Raw genomic sequence first — 23,055 nt, forward strand, 5'->3', positions numbered from 1 at the left:
TGAAGAACTCTCCTGAGCCTTTTTCTTTTTTTCTTTTTTTTTTTTGTGCAACGGGAAAAGGGTTTTTTTTCTTTTTTTCCTTCTTTTTTTCAACTTTACACCCAAGTGAAATTGATGGTCTTGCTGGTGGGGCATGAAGGAATGATGCGGCAAGCGCTCAGTCGCGGTTTCCCAGGTTCTCCTATAACGTGCTCCTTCCTTATATGTCTCTAGGAGGCCAGTGCCCGCTTGATACCTGTTCCATGCCACTCCAGTTCTCAAAGCCTATGCTGTCGGGACCCCTCTTGTCCCTCCTCTCTCATCTTGACTCACGCTGCCACTCGCTGGCCTCTATTTCCGCGTTTTTATTCCTTATATCCTTCCTACCTGTCATTCTCTCCCATCAATACCTCTGAGATAGGTAGACGCTTTCCTTTTTTTCTCAATGATTATTTTACCCTAACACACATTCCTTTTTTCTCCGAGCGAACCGCCACGATATCACTCCTCCCCCTCGTCACCTTCCTCCGGCCTGACGCAAGGAGCGCTCATTTTTTCTCCCCCACTTCCTCCATCACCAGGGCGAAGAAGAAGAAGAAGAAGAAGAAGAAGAAGAAACGACCAATAATGGACCCCGACAACATATCCCTCCGGTCCAAGAAACGACTAATAACGGACTCGGGCAACATATCCCCCCGGACCCGGTCCAAGAAACGACCAGTAACGGACTCTGGTAACGAATCCCCTCATTCCGAGCCTAATACCCAGCGGAGCCCGTGGAATACCGAACAAGATGACGAATCCTCGACCATTGTCCGGCCGTCGAACCCGAGAAGGGAGAGATATCATTCTGTGTCGAATAGACGGAAAGAAGGGGAGAATTCCTCGTCTGGGGCGTGGTCACACAAGGCTGAGCCGCCTTCTGCGCCTTCGGAGAGGGCGATGAGTGATGGTGGTGGTGATGGGCAGCATGGGGGTGGTGGGAGGAGGGAGCAGGATGATGGTGCTTCGACTTATACGCAGAGATTGTACGATCATGTTATTGGGGAGAGGTTTACGCCTTCGAGGACGGGGCATCATCATCGGAGTCGGACGCCGAGGCCGGCGATTGTCATGACTGGGCCGGGTGGGGAACAAGAGGAGTGGCGTTATGAGGAGGATGATAGGTTTGAGAATGTGGAGTTGGGGGGAGGGGAGGGGTTTGTGATGGAGGAGAGTAACTCGCCTGGTGGGGGGGAGGGGGGAAGGAGGAGGAGGAGGAAATATTACAGCTCGTTTAGTTGGTGGAAGGAGGAGTATGTTTATGCTGGGTTGAGTGTGGTTGCTGTGGTGGGGCTGGCCGGGTTCTTGAGGACGTATGATGGGCAGGTTTTGCCACAGGAATTTGGGTGGTCCGGTATAAGCTTTGAGACGGGGGTTGTTGCGTTGGTGACGGCGATGAGATTGTGTATGGATGCGTATGTTGGGTCGGCCATCAGCCAGGGGGCGTGGTTGTGGGTGAGTGAGAGTGCGCAGATGAGGAGGAAGGGTGGGGAGGATGGAAGGTGTGGAGCAAAGTTGGAGGATTTTGGGAAGTTTGATGCTGCGAGTAGGGGGTTAAGGGGGGCAATAAAGCTGATTTGGAGGTTGAAGGGGAGGTTTGTAGGCCCGATGTGACGGAATTGCTTGCGATGCTGACATGGGGATATAGGCACCTTGGATGCGTTGGAGCAGCCATTGCCATTCTTGGGGTGGGGTTTGAGACCTTCAGTCAGGAAATGGTCAGCTTTGAACAGCAACCGAGGCATCTAGACAATGGCACGTTGAGTCCGGCACCAGCACCGGCTAGGTCAGAGGTTTAGGACACTTATCTACACCGAGGGTTCATTGGTGGTAAGCATGTTCATCTGCTCCAGAGAAGTTTGCCGGCTAACAAAAACTATAGATACGTCTCTGTCTTTATCGACAAAAGCGGCTGTCTATGCCGGAATTATCTCCACAGAGGTGAGTCTTCAACTTGGTAGGGTTGACCAGATAACTAAGTATCAAGGTCAGATTCCCATGATTCCAGTATCCTGCGGGACTGCCAATTGCTCGTGGCCTATCATACCTACACTAGCCAGCTGTGGCGACTGTGTCAATGCCGAGATATACACCAAGTGCAACAAAACAGCCAATACTTGCACCTACACAACTGGCTCTGGGACGTCAATCGTAAATTCGATGGATCCGGGGGAACGAAGCATATTCAAGGTCGCACCAACCAACGGGACCGTCCACAAGATCTCCTCGACTTCCCGCGCTTACTACTCAGTGTTTGACTTTCTCTCTGTAACACAAACAGAAGAGACTGGGCTGCTTCTGGCTGGTTCAGAATGCGCTCTGTGGTTCTGCGTAGAGGGCCTCAAGATCTGGGTAGAGGACGGCAAGCAGAACCAAACCCGCGTTGCCAACCACTCCCTCACCTCGTTGACAATGACCAGTGCCGCCCATGGGTCAGAGCACGTCTTTATCAACATCCCTCCCAGTCTCAACACAGACAATGCCACAAAATACGTCGTCACGCGCGAGGCCATGCTCGCCCTGCGTAACTTCATGTCGTCCATCACGATGGGCACAGTCACCACGACCATCAACACGCTTGATTCGTCATCAGACTGGGTAGAAGCCATGTGGAACGCCACCACGGGCGATTTAAATCAGTGGATCAACACCTTTGCTGCCAGCCTGACGAACGAATTCCGGCTTCATGGAGCGGTGACACAGACGACGAAGAAACGATACGATGGAGACGCCACGCAGATGACGCCAGTGGTGAAGGTGAGGTGGTACTGGCTGATGTACCCTGCCTTTATGATACTACTGAGCATCTACTTTTTGTTTCACACCGTTCTGGCGTGCTCGATGGCTGGAGTCAGGGCGTGGAAGGGAGAGGTGTTGCCGCTGTTGTTTTGCAGGGTGGATGAGGGGTTGTATGAACGAGGCAGGGCTGGGTTGGAGATTCCAGGCGGATTGGAGAAGAGGGTTGCGGGGGAGAATGTGGCGATGTACAGGAGTGCGGAGGATGGCGGGTGGGGGTTTAGGACTGTGGAGCATGGGGAGTGGGCTGAGGAGGTGAGTGTAGAGGGAGAGAAGAAGTAGATTGTGAGATTGAAGATTGATGACTAGACAAATTTGAATCAAACAGACCGCTCCTTGAAGATTGCTGATGGTTGTATTGCTGTTGCGGTGTTGATGTTGGATTTGTGGTGGGTGGTTGAAAGTGGACACTGCTGAGCCTGCTGTGGAAACGAAAAGGGGCAAAAGGGGTGGTTCTTCACGATGTAAACAGTGCGCACGGACCAACAGACTTTGATTATCAGGGATACGTACATTTTCACAACACTATTTACAGAGAATGAGATACATGTAGCTCAAAGTGGTTGTAATCAGTCTGAGGGAGCTCATGTAAGAGTACTATACTCGTGAGCTGGGCATCTCTCTTCAGCAGCCGGTTATGTCTCGTGGGCGGAATGAGCCGGGCATCCGTTCCGGCGCTCGTTGATTGGGCTGCTCGTAGCGTGGCTTTTCAACAAGATATGGGGCGTGGTGATGACAACCGTGTATGCGCATGTTTTGCGATCACCGAGTTGCATTCGGCTGGAAGAAATCAAGATTGTTCAGGGGGAAGAGTGTGAAAGTACTTTCAGGTCAACGTGACATGGTGGTACTTTGAGGAGATCTCGAACTGTCTGGACTCTACAGGGACAGGGTATCTATCTTCTTCGGCTCATACTGCTTTGGACGGTTCGAGGTGGCGTTATGGTTTGGATAGTCTGGTACTCCGCAGTGGAAATGGGGATGTCGCCTCTCACCGGCGTCGTTAGTGATAAGGCACTTTGCAGGCTTTTGATTTCGGAGAATGCTTGCTACTGGGTTACTTGAGAATGGAAAAATGAAACTGAGCTGGGAGGCCGCGAGATCGTGAGATACACCAGAGGGCATAGAGGTGCAACAGGACTCGGAGTCTTCCCTCAACTGATTCACAGGGCACAGTGCGTCTGACACCGTTGCGGATGTGGCGCTAGTGTTGATGGTGACCGGCTCATTCTTTGCTCGACCTCGCCGGCGGCTACTAACTGCGGTGATTTCCGTGGCTGTCCGAGGCGCAATGTCACGATGTTTGGCCATGTCTGACCCCCAACAGGTCGATGGGTGCCGAGCAGCCGATTTCTTCTGTCTCTTCTTGTTGAGCAGCTGCCGAGAGGGTGTGGGATGTGTTCAGATTGTGACTGGTGTGTTTGAGTGGTAGGTGAGTATGGTTGATCACCCGTTGAACCACGGAAAAGCCTCTCCGGGGAGGTGGAGTTGCACATCGATAACGGCAAGCGAAGGTTGACACCCTTCATTTGTTACCCACCAGGAGCCTGTACAAAAGATATTGTTGCGGGGTGGTACATTCAGACTGACTGGGGATAACAGGCAATCTAAGGGCCGTTGAGCATGATCAGACGGTATAGATGAGGAGTGTCGATGGTTTTTTTTTTTTTTCTCTTTTTTTTTTTTGAAATGATAGCGTTTTTGAATCTTATCCCGTAGACTCGTTGAACTATCCATGGTTAGATGAGATATTTCAGGATTTCAGTTGATTGAGTGTCATGAGGACAAACAATTCGAGGCAGTCGGAGTGCTGAGATGTGAGTGAGGCAAGAGCGAAAGTGCAGAGCACTTTGACCCACACCCCACAACAGTTTCATCCACACAGCCCAAGCTAAGGTAAGAAGCTTTGTTGGCAGCACAATGCCCTTTATCCAAGACCAAACACCACCACCGATTCCATCTTTCCTTTTCACGTCTGCCTTACACACAGCCGCTCGGATGACAAAGACCTCAGAGTCTCAACGAGGAGCCGTGGCGGTTATGCAACCAACCCACGCTACTCTCGCAGTTCTACCCGCTGCTCTACCACCAACGAGCAACTGAAAAGACGGCTCTTCTGACACAACAACCTGGATGGACAACACATTGTTTCTCAGTCCACTCCATCTCGCAATAGGCAGTCTACGTATGCAGAGCGGTTCCGTCCATAAGCATTATCTTTCCGAACTGGGATTCCTAGACTCACTTTATCGCTGTACAATCATATTCTGACAAATATACTATAGCTTTCGCATAATTATTCGTAACATTGGTTCCTCGAGCCAAGCATGATGCCCAGCCAGGTCTGTCATCGATTATTGCATATCGGAGCTGGAAGAATACCGCCATGCAACAGCACTGTTTGGTACAAGTGGACCTTGCAGCTTTGACTCGCAGAGAGAGCAAATCATGTTACCTGCGCTGCAAGCGACAAGCTCTCTTCCCGAGGTCCCAAACACCAGCCTCCGTTCGCCCATCGCGCCATTCTGCGGTGTTTCTCTCGGTCGAGGCCGCAGACGTCGTCGTATTGCTGCCAGCAACGCCATGCACTCCCTCATCCTGAGGCAAACCTGCATCTACCTCATTAGCTCGCACTTGGCTCTGATCTAAACGCCACCACCCACGTCAATCCCATTTTTAAGAGCAATTCTGCGCAAGGTTGTGGACCCCCAACCTTCTCGGCAGATCATCTAGACGGAACGGAAGCTCACCGTGGTGGCAGACGTTAGGATTTCCGGCCCTGTTCTGATGCGTTTTCAAACATCATCTCCCCCTCCCCCCACCAAAAAAAATGCTCGAGGGGTGCGCGCTGATATGACAAGTCAAAGTTGGCTTTCCACAACCAATTACCTTCATCTCCCTGTCCCGACAGACTGGTACAGTCGCTGAGCCCTGTTCATAGCTCTGCTGTTGGTTCCTAGCGCCACCACTCTCCCCTCGCTTTTCATGGGAGAGGGAGGTGGCATATGAGACTGGTTTGACACGAAGTCGAAAGCTGGCATTTTCAGACGGAGGACGTGTACCACTGACAGAACATACCCTGTTGGAGAGACTCTGGCGTCTTGTCATCCGATCAGATGGGTCGCGCACGGTGATGGGAGCTAAATCCTTCCGCCAATTCAACCGTTGATGGGGGCTAGGGAAGTGCCACACATGACGTTTGCATGCTGAGCTGCTTGCGTTGCACATCGATCAAGAAAACCCGTTCCACGAAACCATCTTGGTTCTCTCGTTGCTTCTTTTGTCCTCGGTGTGGCTGGCGGTGAGTTGACACTCGCCCGCACCAGGGGTCCACGGACAACTCACCTCGAGCACGACCTTTCAGGCGCATGTCTGCCTTCCCATTTCAGCTTGAGTAGACACCACAGCTTCACAAGGACCCCCCTGCGTCGTGGCGCCTTATCAGCAAGTCAGCGGACAGGAAGGCAACAGGAGCAGAGCGTTGACCATCGTCTGCCAGTCCCACCCCAACCCTCCAAGATGGTTTCATGCAAGCTTGTTGCTCCTTTTTAGCCACCCATCTGACTAACACCATGCCCTTCTGTACCACACAGTGCTTTCGGTGTTAAGTGTTCGCACATGCCAGGAGACACCACCGCGGCACCAGTGGCTTCCCCAGCTTCAACGACCTGATCACCCCTGTGTGCGCAGGGTCGATCCCACTGAACCATCACGGCCGTCCCGCATCTCCACCACCTTTCTGACCGAGTACCCGACTGGCGATAGTGAATGGGTTATCATTTCAACGCGAAAGCGACACTGACAGCATCTAGGATTTCTTCGGGAACCATTCAGGCCACCATGGCCGCCATCCAGGCCACCATGGCCGCCTTCCAGCCCCAAGTCTGAGGGCTCCCAGGGGCCATGATCAGCCGATTCACTCAGCCTTTGTTTCGATGCCCACCGCTAACGAGAACTCGCTCTCCAATGCAACTGCTTTCAGGTATGGTATTTTCGGACATAAGGGAACCAGGTAAATGAGGCGAAGATTGCAGAAAACGGCGCGCGTGCACACACGATTCCTGGTTCCGGCTCGGCTGATGTAGTTCCCCCCAACAGTCACCGCCACCATGCTCGAGCATTTTAAGCGCCGAACCAACGTGCCGCGTTGTGTGAATCGTGTGCGTCTATTACCCTGCCTACATGACTTTGCCTACCCTCCATCACCACCCACACCCTCAGGGCTGACGATGTAGTGCGTGTTTGCTACCCACACCCATCAAGGTTGCTTCTAAAACACGCTACTGCAAAATGTGAGTAGCCAGCCAACAACTTTTTCAAAACTCCCGCGGGATGACAGAATCTGAGATCTGACTAGGTGCCATCTTCATCAAGTGATTCCATGTCTGTTGATCTGCCCACACAGTACGGATATGTCAGGGTCTCTACTGTTGCAAAGCCTGAAGAGACCTTCCTTATCCTGGGAAATGAAACATCGATGCCCCCATCTCAAGCGCGCTGTTGGTTCATCACGCTTTGATTCATTTGAAAAGATTTATCGCGAGGCCGAGGGCTCTCGCTTGCGGCTGACAATCTTTCAAGGACAACAACCAACAGAAACAAAATGTCTTGGGCTATTACGACCTTCTTTTTTGGTGAACAATACCCAACAAATAGTGGAAACTGTAGCATACAAGCGCCTCTGCGGCGTAAATGTTTGATTGTTACACGTTACACCGCGGCTGAACAAAGTCTGTGATAAACCACGTTTCATGATGTTTGGTTCGTCTCAATACATCTGGAACGAGATAGGTGGTTCGAGGTGGTAAAAATGCGTAGGAAATCTGACACAGAACCGTGTAGCTAGCTATCAACGTGGGAAAAAAAATACGCAATGCACAAACATGCTGCCGCCTCCCATCTTTCTCCTAGTATAAAGTATGTGAGTGACAATAAATGCGCAAAAAGCAGAGTTGCCAGCCCAGACATTGGAAAAACATGCAGCCAGATGCGAGCGAGGTATATCCTTCTAAAGAGCAAAAGGCGGAATCGACAAGGGAAAACAATGAATCGTTTGAGAGTTAAGCCTGTGTGGAGATATAAATGTCAGCATTCTGATGATTTGAGAGAGGTATAAAAGGGAAACATACCACAGACACTAAAAGCAATCACCCTCTTCTCCTACTTGGCGTCGAAAGAGGAATAAACGACCCGCAGTCAGTGCATTTGATCTCGGCAGGCCGCCAGTGAATTTTCCAGCATTGGCACACCCAAACCGCCTCTTTGGTCTTGCAAAGCTCAATCAGATCGCCAGGGCGATAGTATTGCTTCCTGATACCGCAGTCAATGCAGAATCGGCGGATTCCCCAAGTCTCTTTGATTCGCGGAGAGTCCGTCGATGGCATGCTGCCACCTGCCGCGGTGGAAGACGATATTGGACTTCCAGTGCTTTCTGCTCTGCTCGCCCGGCGACTATTGTTTGCCGCCGCCGTGACGCTGCTTCTCGTAAGGCTCGGGTCGTAATGCGGGTTACCTGTCGAAGAGTAGGCCGACACGGAAGATTTCGGCGGCGTCGAGCGAGCCGAGACGGCACCGGGCCCCGGCGTACTAGCGGAAGAGCCTGTCTCGTTGTTTCCGTCGTCCTCTGGGTGGTTGTTCCATTTGAATTGCTCAAAACACTCCGGACCCTTGATTTGGAAGCAGTGGTAGCACCCGAATGATCCAGGGTGCTTGGCATCGTACTCCCTGCCGCTTCCACTCGCATTGGAAGAGGAAGCCCGGCCTGGGAAGTAACGGCGATAGTATTGTTCCGCATAACGAACTCCAGCAATCTTGTCTTCGACTGGGAGGTTGGCAGGGTCGAATTTCTCCTTGAACCAGCGGGACACTTTGGACACCTGGAAGCATTCTAGATAGGTGAATGACCTGTGGATCTGGCTGATGATATGGGGAGGCAAGCTCTGCAGTCCCTTGAGAAATGGGGATGGGCCTCGTACTTCTGGCCGGTATTGGAGCAATGGGGACGTTTGATACGACTGAAGAGCCGACGATGGAGAGTGGTAAGACGAGGTGGCGAAGTGGGTGAAGTCCAGTCCAGGAAAGCTCTGCATCGATAGTGGCGAAGGATGGGAGGGTATCGAGCCGACTTGGTAACCGTAGTGTTGCGACTGCGAGTATTGTCTCTGAGAAAGTGACGAGTAGAGAGTCGCAGGAGGAGCCATGTGCGCCTGAAAATATTGGGATGGGCTCGGCAGCGACAATGTTGTGTGTGCTTGCGGGGTGTAAGACTGAGGTTGAGGAGACTGCTGGTAGTGAGTGCCGGCTACCAGAGCGTTCCCGATTGCTGAATCTGTCATGCTATGCACTGGTGATATCGTCCGGGAACTGGTTCCATGCTGCATGCTTGGGGGGCTTGAGAGAGATGTCGACGACGACACAGAAGATACAGATGCCGAGCGAGTCTCTGCCTGCTGCTTTGTGGCTGGGTTCGAGGAGGAATAATAATTGGACGCATTGAAGGCCACTTCGCGGAGAAGTTCAGGGGTCGAGGATGACAATGGCACTGCCGGAGGCGAAGGAGGGAATACACGGTGTGCAGGACCTCCGAAATACTGCTGTTGCGGGTAGCCCGTTACTTCAAGCATGGTTTTGGTTGAAAGGTGTCGAGGTAGAAATGTCAAGGTAGAAGGGTTGTGGGCCAGGGTTGATAGCCAGGAATGGGAAGGGAACCGGGTCCCTCTTATGAATCTTGAGCGGCTGCCTGCGGGAACTGTGGTGTTGATGCAGACGACAGCTGGGGCGTTGACCGAGTGGTCGGCGGGAGAAGACTTCGGCACCGGGAGCAGGACTTGTGGATGAAGACTGAATAGGGGGGGCTTTCTCTTCAGGCTCTGCTTGAACCGCGACAGTCCAGGAACCTCGACGGCGGGCCCTGCAGACAGGGATGGAGAGGTGAGGGAACCAGATATGCTGTAGGCTGGGCTGGGGCACACTTTGACCTGCAGCGGGTTGTGTCGCAACGGGGAGAGACTTTCATCAAACCGATTTGAGGCGTCAGGTAGCAGTCGAGGTACCTTATCCACCCGAACAACACACCACACCTTGTCCTGTAGTGATCTGCAACTGATACCTTTGTGAGCTCCTCAGTCGCGTTTTCATTTGGCAAACAAGACAGAGGGACAAGAAGCGGATGTCTCGATGGAGGACACAAATCAGCCCACGCAGCCCTTTGTAGAAGGGACAAGCGCGATCAGAAATGTCCGGCGACATGGTCTTTTTGAACCCGAGCTTTGATTGGCACTGGCCCTGTGAGACTTGCAGGACGAAATCGAGCGTGGCCTAGGCATGACTCTGGACCCGCAGCCCCAAACAGCTCACCCGGGGTACTCTCCAGAGGGCAGGAAACTCACTGTGGTGGTAGCTTGAATCCAGGTCGGCGGGCTATGCGTGAGATGCACGACGAGAAGCTGAAACAGAAATGATATCGCGAAATAGCGCTGTCCTCGTGAGGAGGTGAGAGACGAGGGAGCAAGCAGGTGACGGGCAATCAATCAGGCAAACCACAGGAAGGGTGGAATTTGCGGCTCAGGATGGAGGATACTCGTGGGGTTTATCCCGTTTCCGCCAAATGGCGCCACTGAGACTTTCATCGGGCGGTACCTTCCTGGACAAGGGAAATATCGACTAGCCCTACTAGCCCGTCCACTTTATTGCTTCCTGCCCACCTATTGATGCGACAGCAACAACGCAGAGTGCAGCCAGAGAGGCAGGGGGGCATACACAGTAAGGCAGGGCGTGGTGGTTATGCCAAGTGGACTTGACTAGGGTCCTGTCACGGAGGTGACAACCCCATGCATAACAGATCTTTTTACGCACCGAAGCATGTCAGACTGAACGGGAAGCTTGCCATCTTGGCTTGCTTTGGCGTGTGGTTTTCGCCTGTCTCCCACACCAGCCAGAGTTGATTTGCATTCATCTACAGAGCGCAGCTGCCATGTCACGTTCAAAAGGTCCCCTCTTTCCTCTCGCTTCTCACTATCGGTTTGCAAGCAAGGAAGGTGCACACCGCTACGCACGAAATTTGGGAAGGAGGGAGGGTGGGAACGAAGGTGAGGTGATGAAGTGCGTCGAGTTGCCTGCGCACTGTGTAGGGTTGTGGAGGAAACCTGCCACCCTAATCTCAGGCCATCTCCCACACACCTAATGACGGCAACGAACGGTCAAAATCCACTTGCCGTCCGTCAACCCGCCCATATTTTGATCCATGCACAGACGAGGAAAGAAAAAAGGACCACATCCCGGCAAAGCTTCCACGGGTTGGAGTGTGGAGGGGGAAGGTCGAGCGAGGATGGAGGTAGTACAGCGTCAGAATCTCAACCCGGCCGATCGCGAGGGGTAGGGCGTAGGTAACCATCAAAAGGCGAAGGACCCTCCCCAAGCCGCTCAACCACAACCCCCAGATGGCAGTCCGGTGCAGATTATGCCCGGGAATGTGGCCTATGAGGGAGCGAAGCCTTCCATCCAGAAATAAGCGCACGACCAACAGCATCTTGGCAACCGAGCTGCAGCCAACCAGCTTGCATATATTTGATCCACTGACACAGTGTACCCAGACGGTCGGGACGGGCCGCGAATTGTGATTGGCGTAGATTTAGGGCCCGAACTGTCGGGAACACTAATTCAACGTGTGGTGGGTCCCAGAAAACGAAGTTTTCCAGGAAGAACACATCCCCCTCAGTTTGAAAACCTGTCCTTTTCTGGGTCTCATGCTTTCAAGATTTGCGTGTTCAAGAATATATGCCCTTTGTGTCTGCTGGGAGCAGCGCCTGCCGTTATTTCAAATTTCCCCCGTGAGTGATGGAAAACATAGCAACGAACTCTCCAACAAAAATGAGCTGTCAAATCTGTCAACAAACGTGCGGTGCTTGCATCGCGCTTGCCGTACGGGCGGTTTTCTTCCTTCCCATATGTGGCGTGGCACAGCGTCATGTCCCCGTTGCCGAGCCCCGGTGATCCTATCCATCTTGACCTCTCATATCAGCGAAAGAGGATACGCTCGCCCCAGAGCCGTCGACTCGATTTAGTTCTGCCACAAATCACCAAGACAAAGATGAGATGATACGGACCGGTGGGCGACATGATGGGTAGAATTCGCGGCGAGAGGGCGGCGCAGCTCTTTGGCAAAATGAACGGTTGCCACTGATATTTGCCGGTGCCGAGCTTAATCGGATGACACCGTGATGGCTGCATACTTGTTTATGCAGTTGGTACCACGACTTTCTTGGGGGCATACTCGTAGGGCTGGCTGTTGAGGCTCTGGCGCCGTTTCAAACGGAGGACCGAGGTATCGTGTCATTTCTCCTCAGCTGTGCGGCGTGGGAGTTGGGGACAGCATCATGCAGCGCTGACCGACTGCTCCTCCAACCTTGGGAACCATCCTTGGTCTTGGCGATCCAAAATGTCTCTCCTTGTATGCTTTGATCATGGATGGGACCGGTGGCAGGGGGCCTTGGAAGTGGCATCGACGAGTAAAATTCAAACTTCTGAAAAGGGTCGAGGTGGCAGAGCCAGCTATCGACGAACAACATGCAGTTTGCAAGCGCTGAACCAGTCTGTCGGGTCCTCTAGCGTGAGAGGGTGCATATCTACTGTTGATGTTGTTGAGATCGAACGTCCCGTGATTTGTAAGAGAACGGACTTGTGTCTGCAACCTTGTACCACTCGGCGTCGGTGGACCTCGGTTTGTTACATGGGTGATTTGAGAGATCTGGGATAAATGTGATGTTCTGCCTGTTGTTACTGAAATGGAAAGGGGACGGTGGAGAGGGAGGCCTGCCATACCCATGCGCTCACCACTCTCACTGCCATGGCCGCGACGAATGCGGCCCGTCTCTCGGCATGTCCACGGCGACTTTTTGTGTGGTTTACCGGCGCCGGTTCAAAATTCACTGCTCGGGGCTGTGTAGCGGGGGGACCGGGGACTAGTGTCAGTAGCTCCGATCTTTTGCACCCTAAGTCAAGTCTCGATGTTGCGGCTGCACGGCGGCTGCGCTTGAGAAAGCCGTACAAGAAAGATGCCTTACTGCAATGACATGGCGGCCAGCAAGTTTCGCTCCATGGCCTGCCTCCAGTAAACCCTTTCCCAAACCTCCGACAACAACATCCGCCGTTGAGCGAAACCTCCTGTCCCGAGCGAGATCATTCTCTCAAGATACATCCCCTGATTGGGATAGATGCAAAAGCCTCATCAACGCAGCCGCGGGGCACACCATCCAGATCACAGTTACCTACCAGGCTTCTCGCCAGATATCTCCTTCAATCACCGCCCCCTGCCCCATATATTTCAGGCTACCTAAGGTAGGCTCGGCTTTTCTTCAACAACGTCACAACGCGGGGTCACCTCAACCCCCTCGCGGCGCAGCAACCTCACTCGTCAACATCCGGTCGTCGTCGGAATGTAGAACCGGTAGGTTGTAGTGTGTCGTTGAGCGGAGGGCAGATCGACAGGATATACCAGGCTTGAAGTGATGTCAATAAATGGGCTGTGCCTTGCTTTCACATCTGACATTCCATGCTTGCGGGGCCGGAAAACCCGTGTTGGTCCGAAGGACAGTGGGACTTCGGCTTCGGTTTCGCATCCCCGCCGGGGCTTGGCTGGATGGAGAGCTCTTGCCGCATCGGTATCTTGGAAGGCATCGTCAGCAATTCTTCGATTTTGACCGTGACTCCTAGGTTTTTTTTGATAGGTTTTCTTTTCTGCAGTTGATAAGCAAGAGCCGGGCTGATTTTGAGAGTTGATACACTCCGGATCTTGGTCTCGTCCTGCACATTTTGATGGCATCCTGTGATCTTTTCCGCCGTTTGATCTCCGGCTCCGGGCTGGTGTGCATTTCCTGGTTCCCTTTATGGCTACGTCTTTCTGTCACAATTGCTTTCCGATTCGAATTAGTCCAGAACAAATAAAAACCCTTCGCTTCAGTTCATTTGGGAGGCTCCCTTGTCGAGACTCTTGAGACCTGTTTGGGCGATGGAGATGCAACGGTGATACAAGCGGTGCATTTCCAGGCATCAGAGTTGACAGTTGCTATTGCGTAGTGACTAGCTCAACACAACGAATCCTTTGTGTTGCCGGACGAAAAGAAAGTAAACATTCTGTTCAGATGACCCCTCCTATTCCGACCCTGACCCTAACCCTAACCCACTCTTTGTCCATCTCCCCTTTCTCCCTTTGACCCTATTTTCGTTTGGTGATATGTTTTTGTGTGGTTTCTCTCTCTTCTCTGGCATGTGGTCCTAAGGTGGAGAAGCTGCTGCCAATGCCACGGTCGTCAGGATGGGGACCTGTTGTCTCGGTCAGATTTCCGGTTACTGTGTAAAGAAAGCCAAATTATACTCACCCCTTCGGTATTATCCGCACTAAAAACGACTGTAGTCCAAGCATCTGCCACCACTCCTCCTGGGACGACCGAAGGTGGCGGGGGGGCGGTAACAGTCACTGTGAGCACCCCTCCTGGGACAACCGACGGTGGCGGGGGGGCGGTAACAGTCACTGTAAGCACCCCTCCTGGGACAACCGGCGCTGGCGTGGTCATCGCCGTGTTAACATCGCTGGCAACCGGGGATGGAGGAGGAGGTGCGGGAACAGCTGTGTCTGGGGCTACCTGGGGAATCACCACCAAGGACGTCGACTCCTGCCAGATTGTGCTGACAGGCATTCCATTGGAGAATGATGTTACGGGCACCGTCTCAACAAGAGTGACAGTACGGCCTCCTTCCTCTCCTGCTGCTGGTGGAATGACCGGGGTTGGAGGAGGAGGAGGTAGGGGCGAGGGGGTGGTGGGTATGCTGATGGGGATGGCGGAGATAGTGATTGTTGTGTCTCCGATTGTGGGAGAAGGGGGTGGACCGGTGACAATGATCGTTGTGTCTCCGGGTGCGGGAGAAGGGGGTGAACCGGTGACAGTGATGGTTTTCGTGGAGATGAATGAGATGGGCGGTGCGGGGAAAGGGACGGTGACGGTTATCGTGCTGACTGGTGGTGGTGCCGGGGTTGAGGCGATAACAGTGGGAAGACTTATGGTTATCGTACTAGCTGGCGCGCCGGAAGGTGAGGCAATGACAGTAGGGAGAGTAACGGTGATCGTGCTGCCGGCTGCTGTAGGCGAGAGCGAAACAGGGGCTGTGACGGTGATGGTACTTCCAGGCGGTGGAATGGCTAGAGTTGGGTTGAGGCTAGGGTTTGAGATGGGAGAGAGGATGACCGTCACTGTGTTTACTGGGATCGGCGTGATTGTGACGAGTATGGGTGTTGGGGGAGGTGGAGATAAGGTGAGGATTATGGGGGAGGGTGTGGAGCCTGAGACAGAGGCGGCAGGCGAGAGAGCAATAGGGGTGCCGACTCGTACTGTTGTTGATGCGGCTATCACCGTGGCTGAAGGGGATACTGATGTGATCACTGGTGGACCTTGTGAGACCAGGGGAGACTCCGAAGTAACGATGATGGGACCTTGTGAAGGGCCTGAGGAAGGACTGGCCAAGGTAAGAGTAACTGGAGTGGTCGTCAAGGCAGTCACCGCGGATAGTGTGATATTGAGAGATACCACCGATGTGGCATTGGCGATTGTCGAGTTGAGTGGACCTGTACCTAGAGGAGGGTTTATGAGCACGCTCGTCTGGTTCTGCGGATCATCTGCTCGGTGGTAGATCTTTCGGGGGAAAATGTTGTTCTCGCCATTCTTCTCGTTGACATCTTGAGATGAGGCTCCGTTGAGAATGGGTGCTGGAGCAGCCAGGGTGCCGATGTCCCTGCTTGCAATGATGTAAACTATAAGAAGTAATAGATGCATTTTGAAGGCTTTAAGAAGAGCAGCAAGGCGTCGGTTTTTACAAGCAGCCCGAGAGGTCCTACTTGGGTTGATCAAGACATGGGACCTTCTTGTAAAGAGTTCAAAGTGAGTGTTTCAACTAAGTACTTTGGCCTGACGTCAAAGGTTACGAATTTGGTCAGCCTTCCGCAAATAATATATCTGCCTACCTATCCAGCCACTCCAAGTATTGTCTGCATGATGAAAGACCTTCAGCTCTCTTTTTTTAGCCAAACTATCCGCGTAATGTGGCCAAAGTGCGTTGTTTTCACTCTTCCGATGAGAAGTTGTTGCACGTGGGAACATCTTGAGGCCTGGAAGAAAGTTAGTATCCAAAACAAATCATACTCTCTGAGGTTCACGAAGACTGGACAGGCGGCTCCCAGCATCCGATGTCGAGGAGTTCATGTGCACCGTGTCCTTGACACATCACCCAAATGCTCCCTGTATAACCAACATGTTGGTTCCTGACGCATCATTTCCGAGTCACCTGTCATGACAAATATCTGGGGATCGTGGAAATAATGCTGAAGAAGTATGACGAGACATGGGTTTCTGTGGTGTAGGGGGGAGATTTTCGAAATGCGGAGGCAGTATGACACTGTCTAAGGCATCGTGCTGACGTGAATCTCGATCCGAGACAACGCATGGCCGGAGATCACCTGTGTGTTTTTGTCGGTCCAGTCCATTCTTTCTGTGTCACCGTACCACAACGTACTCACATGGCAGGTATGGCAAGCCGGGACCTGTGGCAAGAACATGTAACCACGGGAAATCACATTTGTTCCTGCATATTTGGAAAGTCGGGACGTCAACCGATGGTCGTATCACGGGAGTTTTGGAGCTCGTATAGGCCGTCCTTGCGTGACAAGTTTCACAACCACACCGAGGGAACATCAACACTCTGAACACGCGGCCAGCAGCCCCATCATCTTCTGTTATATACTTCGTCAGCTCCCACACATGCCTTCCATTGTGTAATATACATTGTTCGATTGCCATCTACATCTTCCCAATGCCGAAAGATGGTCTGAACCTGAGATGTTGTTGTGTGTCAGTGTACTCCTTGTTGGCACACGCGCCAGTGAGCTTTCATGCTGTAACGCCGCTTATGTGATATGGGTTTGATCAGCCCTGGAGTATGTAGCTAGAAACTGTTAAATATCGTGCACCCACAAGAACCGATGGTAATTGAAGACTTACATGCCAACTATGGTGGCCACCGCCAGAGTTATTCCCAAAATCGTGAGGAATGCAAGCATGAGACCCATAGCTCGCATTTTTCTCTCTTCTTCTTCCTCAACGGTCTCTGTGCGCGGGGCAAAAACACGGACAGTCAAGGTGCGGCGGGTGGCAGTCGGGTTATTATTGGTCTCGACTGGGTGGTTGTTGCTCTCAAGGTCGACATGATAGAAAGGGTGAGGAGAGCGAGACTCCAAAGGAATGGAATTCTGATAAACAGGAACAGCCTCATAGGGGGGGACGTTTTCGGAAGGAGCCGCTTCCCGGATGTTCCTGTCTCTCTGCATTGTCTTGACTTCTAGACTGTTTCCTGGATGTGGCTGAAAAGTGTTCAGGTTGTGATCTTGCGAAGGAGGCGCCATCGGTACGCAGTTGTTGAACTCGAGATGGCAGTCAGTTTTGCAGTCAGCGACTCGGGAAACTTTCTCTCGTTACTTAGGCGGCGGGCTGTCCTGTCCAGTTTCTGCCTGGCAGTGAAAAGGGCGGTTCTGAGCATCGTTCCTTCCTTGCCAGAGGAGATATCGGCTTCAGATGACGTAGGTATATTATATTCAATTACACACCTGGCAGCCACTCCATGCCGGCCTGGCATCTCTTTGGCTGATTTCTATCATCCTCTTCATAGAGCACATTGACCAGGTGGTATGGTATGATATGAAATAGTTGCTCTCTCCTGTGAACACACTGCCTGAGAGCCACCAATAATGCCATCATCCAATCAGCCCCTAGCCTTCCCCACAAGCGCTCTATTTGAGTGCCTCAGAAATTTGCATGTCTTTGTAACACCTTCAGTCACTTCCACTGTCCCCAGACTGGATCCAACCTCCCATGTGTCGTCTCGGCTGTTGACATCGTCAACCAGCCCCTTTCTACGACAAGGCCGCCAAACAGAGTTTAATCTGGTTACAACAATGAGAAGACTGATCTAATCATGAAGATGCCTGGCCAATTTGGTGCTTCCAGTTGTGACAGGACCGCACACCGTGACCGCAACTTCCCATGCAGTTGGTATTTAGAAATTCTTTGTTCTGGCTTCACTCGGGAAATTGGTTGGTTACTTACCAGCACCGCCAGCCCAACAGTGCCGAGGTTTTTCAAGCTTATAATACTCCCCCACCTCTCTCCTTCAACACTTGCTTCTTCCATTCTTCAAAACCTTCCGGTCCGTCAGCTTTTCCATCCCCACATCGCCTCTATTTTATTCTCCATATTGTGTCTCCAAGTGCTTCAGAGTACGAGCTTCATTAAGTCGAGAAATCATCATACCATATATTCAGCACCAACACGTTTGTCGAACGCAATTTCTCGATCACGGCACACCGCCTACCCCAAAATCCAGTCCACGACTTTCATCAGTCTCAATCCTGAGCATTCCCGTTCCTCCCTCGAGACACAATCATCTGACATCTTTTCATCATCCATAAGCACACAGACTGGCTCACAGATAGTCATCTCACGCACCAAGACGGCGCCCTTTCCACATCAAACATCTCTACAGACTAACTCCACTGATCATCAGTCAGACGATCACTGTTGTCGCAGCCGTCACCATAATACCATCATCTCAGTCATCATTTTACAGCATCGCATCTTCACATAAAACCCTTTTCACCTATTCATAATCTGGTTCTCTGTTAGCAGTTTGCATGTTATAAAGTATCACTCAACACATTTCTCATCTACAAACGGTATCTATACACCGATCTTGACGTCTTTTCTCACCTCTCATCCCTCCGTTGTTATTTCACTTCGCGCTATAATGGAGCCCATCAAGATCAAGACCACCGTTCTCACCGCCGACGCTTTGGCGAAAGCCATGGCCGAGATGCAATTCATCCTTTCCCAGCTAACCCCCTCAGAGTACAAAGATGCCCTGGCCATCCAGTCAGGCGACGTTTCCGACCGATCAGCTCAGAACCTGTTCTCCGACCCGGGGGGCAACGACTCGGTCAGCTCTGACCAAAACCTCACCACCACAACAACCCTTGCCTGTCCCAGTCATCCAACCACCGACGAACCCACCACCACCGAGACAAAACCCGGGCAAAACAACTACCACATCCTCCCGCACCCGGTCCCGGTCTCCAAATCTGAGCCGCGGACTGTGAAAATCGGCACGCTAAACAACATCCCCATCTACCACTACTTCTCCCACGCCGAGCAGTTCCTCGCAAGCCAAGAATACGCCACCCCGTTCGGGAAGCGCTTCCTCCTCGACGAGCCAGACAGCTTGTTGCCTTCCGATGACCCCTCTGACAGGGTTTTCCACCCTCCCCCCCACTCGGAGGAGTGGTGGCCCGGTCCGGGGAACGCAAACAGGGATTTTCGATTCAAGAAATATTTTGAGATACGTAAGTCGGGGCTTGGGGGGTTAGGGGCGTTTGCTACGGTGGATATTGCGATGGGTAGGGTTATCTTGCTGGAGAGGCCGCTGCTGTTGACCACGCATGGGAGGGTGGAGGATGATGTGTTGGCGATGCGGCAGGAGGGGAAGGGAATTTATAGGAGCTTGGATGGGGGAGGTGAGGTGGGGTGGGTGAGCAGGGTGAAGGATCGGAATTGGTGAGTTTATATACTGGATCTTAAGTTACCTAGTTGAGGGCGAGTTGGTGGCTGACATGATGTGTGTCTGTGTAGCTTTGATCTGGGAGGTGGGATAGGTTTCTTTGGGATTGCCTCGAGGTTCAACCATGCTTGTCAGGGTGCGGCGAATGTGAATTATAAGTATGATCATCAGAGAAAGGTGATGGTTATGACGGCGAGGAGGGATATCAAGGCGGCGACGGAGCTGTTTATTGACTATGGGGCTGGGTCTTCGGCTTGCTTGTATGCCATGTATGGGTTTGTTTGTCGGTGCGGTGGGGGGTGCCGGCGGTTGACGAGGAGGGATTTGGAGGCCATGGGGGCTGGGTTGAAGGAACTTGTGAAGTGGGGGTTGGCGAGTGAGAAGGAATTGGCGTGGTGATTGGGGGTTTGATAGGGGGGATGAAATGCGGTAATTTATGTGGGTGATTTTCTCGCAGTTTTTTTTTTTTTTTTTGGTTGTATTTCGCTGCTTTGGTGAATTGAACGTTGTGTTGAAGTTTTATTGATGGTCCTGGTGACAAGTTGGTTTACAACATAACTATTGATACACGTCAGTATAAACGTGTATTGACCGTCGACTTACCATGCGTGCTTCACTTGATAAATCCCCGCAGGGACATCGTTGGATCAAGGAAAAGGGGCTTCCAGGCGACAGGCTAGGGGTTAGGGTATGAAGGTCTTGCCCCTTTTTGACCCCTATTTGCTGATGTTATGCTGCTTCCACACCCATCATAGATAAGCATCATGTTTCCAAGGGAGACCGGGCCTATTGGTAGGGGCGCTCAACAGAAGAGGTATTTCTGTTGCGCATCATGACAAAATCGAGCAATCTGCAACCATAAACCCCATCTGACATCCGGGCAAGAGCTCAACGCAAAGGGTCCTCTCGTCTTTCGTGAAGCACACAGAAAGGGTTAAGGTTGATTGATGGCCTCGTTCGTATTCCAAAGTTGAACACCCTATCACACATGCAAGCGTGATATGACACTATACCACTCGAGATATTGAGGCGGCAGGAGACGGCAGGCCATGAGGAGCTTAACTGGCGGACGGCAAGGCCAGAATCTGCAAGCCTCATCCCAAACTTTCCGGGGACGACCACATCAGGGACACACACACGCACACACCCAGGCAGACAGAGTGGTAGGTGAATGAGCGGACGCGATCCGGCTGCATGCATCCAAAAGTGCGATATTCTCCAGATTGCCATGTTGTCCGATGTGGCCTAGTGCATATGTGGCCCATCCCACACTCAGGCCTCGCTACGACGCTGAAGCAGATAGAAACCGATAGGCAGGGCAGGAAAAATAGATGGGCTCGACACCCTCTTTTCATGAGTGATGTGAAGGGGAAAGGGGTGGGGTGGTAGTATTTGTTTTCCATCCCACGGCCGGCAAACTACTGGCTCATAACGCAAGGCCGAGGGTTGCCGACGAGGTGCGTGTGCGTTTGTGTGTTGCCTTGTCCAATATCAATCACCTTTCTTCGTATCACGACTTGGTTGCAGCCTTCCTGCCAACCACTATGGATGCTTGATTTGAGCAAACACACCTGCTTCTATGATCAGTCAATTTTGCGGAGACACGCCAGCGCTTCTCTGCTCCTTGATATCAAGCAGGTCTGATGTAATGTAAGCAGTCGGCCCCTCATCGTGAGATCTGATAAACAAATGGCGATATCGGCACGGCTTTTGCCTTCCTTTGCCTAGAGACGGTTGTCAAGTTTCCAAAAAAAGAAAAGAGGGTTCGAAATGAGACAAGATGACGGCTGAATTCGCAAAAGGCCAACTGGATGAGAGGCGGTGAGGCGCCGGAAAATTGAGTCATAGAAAGCCAGATAGAGCTTCTCTTGTGTGAGATGTTGGATGGATAGCTAGGGAGATCTCGGCATGTGCATTGGGACGGAAAGCTACTTGCTCAAATGCTGCGATGGCCGCCAAGATGAAGCTGCAGCAAGCACGCTAGGCTAATGCAGCAGATCTCGAATCGTTTTGGGCCGTCTGGGGGGAATACAGACACCAAAGCTATATGGATTGGATGGTCGTCATGGCGAGCACTACCTAGAAATGGCTTGGTCGTAGATTGGAACCGGAAGATAAGCATTTGAACCGGGCCATCGATAACCAATCGATAATGATGAGGACATTGAACCGCTCGTGCTCTGGTGGGAAACCGAGTGGGATGCCACCACCGCCTCGGCCGCGGATGCAAGCACTCTGGGCCGTTGGTGATTCATACGAATAAAACAGGTCGGTGGCGCACGAATGAGAAATGGATTTTGCTCTGGCGTGAATATCGAGCAAATCCTCGGGGGGAACAGCCGCAACTGGGTGTGAATGGGCTGTTAATTGAGGGGCCGGTGGAGGTATAAGACCCGAATATGAAGAGGTGCAGACGCCGGACGGGCCATAGTCTGATACGAGGGATAGCCGAGCGCTCAATGCCTGTGAGCACCCATGTGGCTTCTAGAACGATTGGACAATGAACAAGGTGTGCGAGGCACGGCGAATGTATGTAATCCATGTCGGCACGATCTAGATGATGCGTATACACCCGCTGTATGTCATGGCCGTCTCGGCATCATGAGCATATGTCTGCCTTTCAAATGTCAACCTCCGCCGAGAAAAAGACCGGTCTGGCCGGAAAGCTCCGGAGGGCATCAACCTCACCTCTTCGATGCCGTAATGGGGCCGAGGACCCTCGATGACATCTTGATCGACCGATCCAGAAAGACAGAAGCTGGTGTGGTGGAGGGGCATCCGGCTTTACTGACTTGGGCTGGCCGAGCCACAATCTTGGTCAAGAATGAGCAAGTATGAGATGGCGGTCAACATGTTGCGTTCTAGTAATGCTTTTTGGGGTATCTTCCAATTGACGAAGCCTCTGCCGCAATTGATTGGCGAAGGAATATTATTCCGTGGGGAAGGGACAACAAGAACATGGAGTCCAATTAGATAGCCAAGTTTTCCCACCTTCTCGGTTTATACGGCTTACGGGACACAACCAGCGGTCCCTTTGGCACGTTTGGCACGGAGATGGTGGTGAGAAAACCGTGGGAGGGTACCCCACGCGGGTTATGGAGTGGACGTCAGTCTCCCGGGCAGATCGGGACCTGCCTCTGGGCGTATGCCAAATGTTGTCGGCCTAGGACACCAGCCAAACGGAAAGCTATCCGTTCAGGTGTCATGGTGGCATCTAGAGCTATTTGCTGGCTCAACTGGTTGACGACTAAAGGTAGAACGAGTGGCCGTCCCCAAAACTCCAATGCCATTTCATTACGTCTCAGAACACACAACAACCACTGGCTGTCTGCCTAGTTCCGTATACTAACGGGTAGCTGTTTACAGGTGTGTGTGGTGAGACCCGTGGGGGTAAAGGAGAGAATGGGTAGGCCGATAAGGTGCTTTTGTGGCATGATTGGGAGATGCCGGAGGGGAGAGGCTGAGAGGGACCCCGCCTCGACCAGAGTGTGTGCCAAGTTCAGCGGCACCATGGTGCGTTGACCGACGTTACTCTGAATCCCGGGAAGTTGTGTACACGCTTTTAGAACCGGCATGGAGTTTGATGTA

The 23,055-nt window shown here is 52.3% G+C and overlaps 5 protein-coding genes across 5 annotated transcripts; 2 read left to right on the top strand and 3 right to left on the bottom strand.

Annotated features, from left to right (window-relative positions):
• Nucleotides 1–62: 62 nt before the first annotated feature.
• On the top strand, nt 63–3,099 carry QC761_103360 (uncharacterized protein; the record flags this gene model as incomplete). The annotated part of the gene is made up of 4 exons (XM_062873580.1): nt 63–1,616; nt 1,670–1,807; nt 1,904–1,962; nt 2,078–3,099. The coding sequence occupies exons 1-4, from the start codon at nt 607–609 to the stop codon at nt 3,097–3,099; spliced, it is 2,229 nt and encodes a 742-aa protein (XP_062736634.1). The 5' UTR covers nt 63–606.
• Nucleotides 3,100–7,535: 4,436 nt separating this feature from the next.
• Nucleotides 7,536–10,445, bottom strand: QC761_103370 (uncharacterized protein; the record flags this gene model as incomplete). The annotated part of the gene is made up of 4 exons (XM_062873581.1): nt 7,536–7,883; nt 7,969–9,902; nt 10,206–10,236; nt 10,357–10,445. The coding sequence occupies 4 exons, from the start codon at nt 10,443–10,445 to the stop codon at nt 7,826–7,828; spliced, it is 2,112 nt and encodes a 703-aa protein (XP_062736635.1). The 3' UTR covers nt 7,536–7,825.
• Nucleotides 10,446–13,843: 3,398 nt separating this feature from the next.
• On the bottom strand, nt 13,844–15,641 carry QC761_103380 (uncharacterized protein; the record flags this gene model as incomplete). Its single annotated transcript, XM_062873582.1, has 2 exons — nt 13,844–14,136; nt 14,193–15,641. The coding sequence occupies 2 exons, from the start codon at nt 15,639–15,641 to the stop codon at nt 14,089–14,091; spliced, it is 1,497 nt and encodes a 498-aa protein (XP_062736636.1). The 3' UTR covers nt 13,844–14,088.
• Nucleotides 15,642–16,661: 1,020 nt separating this feature from the next.
• QC761_103385 (uncharacterized protein) lies at nt 16,662–17,540 on the bottom strand (the record flags this gene model as incomplete). Its single annotated transcript, XM_062873583.1, has 2 exons — nt 16,863–17,540; nt 16,662–16,689 (listed from the first exon to the last, which is right to left on the bottom strand). Exons 1-2 carry the CDS (start codon nt 17,261–17,263, stop codon nt 16,662–16,664), a joined length of 429 nt encoding a protein of 142 aa, XP_062736637.1. The 5' UTR covers nt 17,264–17,540.
• A 47-nt stretch (nt 17,541–17,587) lies between these two features.
• QC761_103390 (uncharacterized protein) lies at nt 17,588–20,549 on the top strand. The gene is made up of 3 exons (XM_062873584.1): nt 17,588–17,909; nt 17,976–19,463; nt 19,539–20,549. Exons 2-3 carry the CDS (start codon nt 18,661–18,663, stop codon nt 19,864–19,866), a joined length of 1,131 nt encoding a protein of 376 aa, XP_062736638.1. The 5' UTR covers nt 17,588–17,909; nt 17,976–18,660; the 3' UTR covers nt 19,867–20,549.
• Nucleotides 20,550–23,055: the final 2,506 nt, after the last annotated feature.

This window comes from Podospora bellae-mahoneyi (genome assembly GCF_035222275.1).
Source record: "Podospora bellae-mahoneyi strain CBS 112042 chromosome 1 map unlocalized CBS112042p_1, whole genome shotgun sequence".
Lineage (NCBI taxonomy): Eukaryota > Fungi > Ascomycota > Sordariomycetes > Sordariales > Podosporaceae > Podospora > Podospora bellae-mahoneyi.